This window comes from Grammomys surdaster, unplaced genomic scaffold, assembly GCF_004785775.1.
Source record: "Grammomys surdaster isolate TR1022 unplaced genomic scaffold, NIH_TR_1.0 122503, whole genome shotgun sequence".
Lineage (NCBI taxonomy): Eukaryota > Metazoa > Chordata > Mammalia > Rodentia > Muridae > Grammomys > Grammomys surdaster.
Genome location: NW_021617985.1, coordinates 17,773 through 22,130, shown reverse-complemented (window position 1 = coordinate 22,130; position 4,358 = coordinate 17,773). Strand labels below are relative to the sequence as shown.

The following is a 4,358-nucleotide window of genomic DNA, read 5'->3' as shown; positions in this document are numbered from 1 at the left end:
TATATGTATATGTATATGTATATGTATATGTATATGTATATGTATATGTATATGTATATGTATATATGTATATATGTATATATGTATATATGTATATATGTATATATGTATATGTATATATGTATATATGTATATGTATATATATAATTTGACACAGAGATTTGCATTTTCACTAATTTTCCAGAGATCTTTCAATTGCCTCCTGTGGCTACAAGTGCTGAGTAAGGAATCTATACTTCCTCAATGCTGTTTGTTTCTACTTCCCATAACATAACATCAGTTCATCTAGCACTTCCCACCTCTTCTTCAGGTTCATCACCATATCCAATGAGAAATAAATATTTTTTTCATTTATTTATTTATTCACATTACATTTCAAGCATTGCCTTCTGCTCCTTTCCCAGTGTTTTCTTCACAGAGTGCACCTCCATCCCCCTCTCATTTTTTGCTGAGAAAGGGTAGCCTCTTCTCTGGGTAGAAACCCACCCTGGCACACCATGACCCTGCAGGACTAGTCACATCAGCTTCTACTCAGTTCAGACAAGGCAGCCGAGTTTGGGGAACAGGATATAGAGACAGGCAGCAGAGTCAGGGACAGCCCCTGTTCCAGTTGCTGGGAGACTCTAATGAGAACCAAGCTGCACATCTGCTACGAAGGTGAAGGGGACTTAAGTCCAGCTCATGTATGTTCTTCAGCTGGTGGTTCAGTCTCTGGAAGCCTCTAGGCATCCAGGTTTTTTACAGTTTTGCTCTTTAAGGATTATCAATCTTTCCCGTAAATATTTGAAAATACACACTGAGCTCTGTCCAATGTTTGACTGTGGATTTCTACTTATGTTTTAGTCAGCTGCTATGTGGAAACTCTCAGAGGACAGTTAGGCACTGTGCATAATTGTAACTTATCCTATATGCAAGCATGACATAGTATCTGACATAGTATCATTATTAGTGTCAAAGACTGGTTCCTGCCCACATATTTATTTCAAGTTAGGCCAGTCATTGGTTGGCTATTCCTGCAGTCTCTGCTCCATTTTTGTCCTTTGTGCCTGGGCTGTCTTTGCATATCACAATCAGGGATTCTCTCTACACATATATTTTTCAGTAATCCTTGATGTGTCCACATATTTATTCAAATTTCTGCTTTTCAGGTGACATGTGTTTCTATGTTTATTTATTACTGTGTTTTTCTCTCCATGGATGTGTGTGTGTGTGTGTGTGTGTGTGTGTGTGTGTGTGTGTCTGTGTCTGTGTCTGTGTCTGTGTGTCTGTGTCTGTGTTTGTAGCTGGAGTGGTATGTATACATGGTGACATACAAGGATTTCCAATGTCAATCAGCACTACATTTTTCAGACATGTTCTCTCATTGGCAATTAATATTTGAGTTGTTTAGACTCATTGGCCAGTGATCTCTTGCTGATGTTCCCTCCATTTCCCAGAAGTGGGATTAAAGGTTGGAGTCACACTTAGCTCACTTGCTATCCATGGAAATCTAAGCTAAGTCATCATTCAAAAAATTTTTGGCATGAAGCTTAACCACACAAACATCTCTATAGGCCCACTATACATACATCTTTTAAATGTAGCATTTACCAAGAAATTAACAAAATACAGAGCATCACACAGGGCAGAAATTACTGAGTTTAAAAAATAGTGTCATATAGAGAAGTAAAGTGTCCTGAAGAGTGTGCCACCATGGCGTCTTAAAGGAAACTCAGTTAGGTTTCACATTTAGGGAATTGTGTGCAATCATGTTACAGCCAGGGAGGAATTCAGAAAGGGTCAGTGAACCAACAATACACATGAACTTAATGCTCACCAACCTTCTCACACAATTCATGCACCTTACACATAAAAGCAAGCACAGACACAGCTGTGGTCACGGATCACAAATCACTCTCGTCCTGGGATTTCAGAAGAAATTATATACATAGGGTTGGTACTAAAATAAGTGTGAAACTACAGCATCAACATCTCCAAATATAAGATAATACTAAGTAATATATGGCTTCACCCTGAACTCTTTCTCCTTGGAAAAAGAAAGTTTCTTAGTGACTTCCTTCTACAGAGTTTCATAAGAAAAGAAAATTCAAGTAGCATAAGATAAAACTACTTGAGTAAGGGGTATCATATCAAGTTCCCCAATTCCCAATGAGAAATAGATATTTATTTCTCTCATATTCCTTCCCAAATTTTAAAAGGACAATGAAAATTTCAGAAAAACCCAAATGGATTATACTGAGCACAATGATTGAAGAATATTCTTCTAATACAAACAGAAGGAGTAGAGCACTCACACTGGTGTGTACCCATCAGAAGTTGCACAAGATGGCTGTCTCACCAATGCCAAGACCTGTCTCCACCACTGCCACTCACAGAACAAAGGTTACTCATAATGAAATAAGGGACACAAAACTTGAGGTCCCCAGTGCCAACAAGACACACAGGTATTTTCTAGTTACTGAAAGAAAATGTTGCTTCCAGCTCTTCAATCCCTGCTCTGGTGGTGTGAATTACCAATAGAGAAAAGCACTACAGTATCTGGTTCTCTATGGTCATCAACTCCTCAAGGCACAAGGTCCCTGTGTTCACCCCTGCCCTCTGCTCAGCCTCTAGTCATCACATAGGAGTCTCTGGTTTATTCATTAATTCATAGACATGACCTTCAATCCTGGTTGCATAGACCACTATGACCTGTTACACACAGCACACCATTCAGTCCTACACCAATACAGAAATATATTTAGGAACCCGAGGTTTTATGTGCTAATAGATAAACAGCAACTAAAAGAGACATAAAAAGTACATACAGATAAACACATGAAATCACATATACTAAAAGTTTTACAGAACTCCCTCATGAGTGATATTTTCTAGATGAGAGATAAGAATAAGACTCACTATACTGAAGCCACAGGAAAAAAATTTTAATTTATAAACAAAATTTCCAATAATAAGAAGACCAATTACATCCTAAACTGTCTCCTGGAATTTACAAAACTATAAAAATTTATGAAATTTAAGGTACCTAGTTCTGTCTGCACTGTATGAATGTGGACGCACAATAATCATCCTCATGTTTGCTTCCAAATCCGAATCAAGTGGAACAATTAATTTTCTGCTTATGTGGACTTGACAATCCAGACAGAACAAGAAACAATATTCATGAGACTACATTTCCATTTACTCTAAAAGCATAAAGTAAGCCTGAGTCACCTGAGGAAAAAGCTGAAACCCTGCTGAGTGCTAACTTTTATCCCCTCAGGAACCTCCCCCAATGCAAAGCAGCCCTAAGCTCAGGCTGAAAGCCAAGGCCTAGATGAGAAGCCCCATCCTCTTCTCACTAGAGCCTCCATCAGAGCATGGCTGTCCTGGTTCTGCTCCTCTGCCTGGTCACCTTTCCAAGCTGTAAGTGTTTCAGAGTTTCAGGAGAAGGACTCAATAATGACATCTGTGGAATGTATGATTGATGGTGATGTTGCTTTTCCATAGGTGTCCTGTCCCAGGTGCAGCTGAAGGAGTCAGGTCCTGACCTGGTGCAGCCCTCACAGACCTTGTCCCTCACCTGCACTGTCTCTGGGTTCTCATTAACTGGCTATCATGTACACTGGGTTCGCCAGCCCCCAGGAAAGGGTCTGGAGTGGATGGGAGTAATATGGAGTAATGGGAACACAGAATATAATTCAGCTCTGAAATCCAGACTGACCATCACCAGGGACACCTCCAAGAGCCAAGTTTTCTTAAAAATGAACAATATGCAACCTGAGGACACAGCCACCTACTACTGTGCCAGAGACACAGTGAAGGAAGTCTAGTATGAACCTGTACAAAAACCTCCCTACAGGGATCCTCAGGACCAGAAGGGGACAGTGACAACCAAAAAGAACTTCCCAGGATCACTTCAGAATCTAAGAAATTCTGACCTATGCTGTATGAGCATACTTTTTAATGTTAAAAATGTGGACTCCTCTTCCAGCCATGGAAATTTGCTACAGCCTTCTCTGCAGTCTCAGATTCTATTAAGTTACTAAAGATTCTATTAAAGTTATTAAAGTTTGTTCACACACTAGAAGAATATTTAAGTGATTCTATAATCTACTAGTGTAAAAACAGAACAAACTAGAGTTGATATTTATCAAGATAACTCAGTGAAGCCCTGTGTTGGTGAAGACAGCCGGGGAGATTTGATAATGGATTTTTTTCTCACATTGCAGCAGTTTTGTAACTTTTCCACTGTTTATTGTACCTAATTGATCTTTGAGATTAATTGGACTCACCTTCCCTAACATGAAGTTTTTAAACACATGTCCACAGTTTAATGAGGACACAGGTACCTTTCTGAGTTCTAACTCATAAGATCA

At 39.2% G+C, this 4,358-nt stretch overlaps 1 gene segment (V, D, J or C); it reads left to right on the top strand.

The window, feature by feature from the left end:
• Positions 1-3,336: 3,336 nt before the first annotated feature.
• Positions 3,337-3,812, top strand: LOC114636149. The segment is given in 2 exon segments: positions 3,337-3,405; positions 3,490-3,812. Coding segments are annotated over 2 exon segments (369 nt in total).
• The last annotated feature ends 546 nt before the right edge of the window (positions 3,813-4,358 follow it).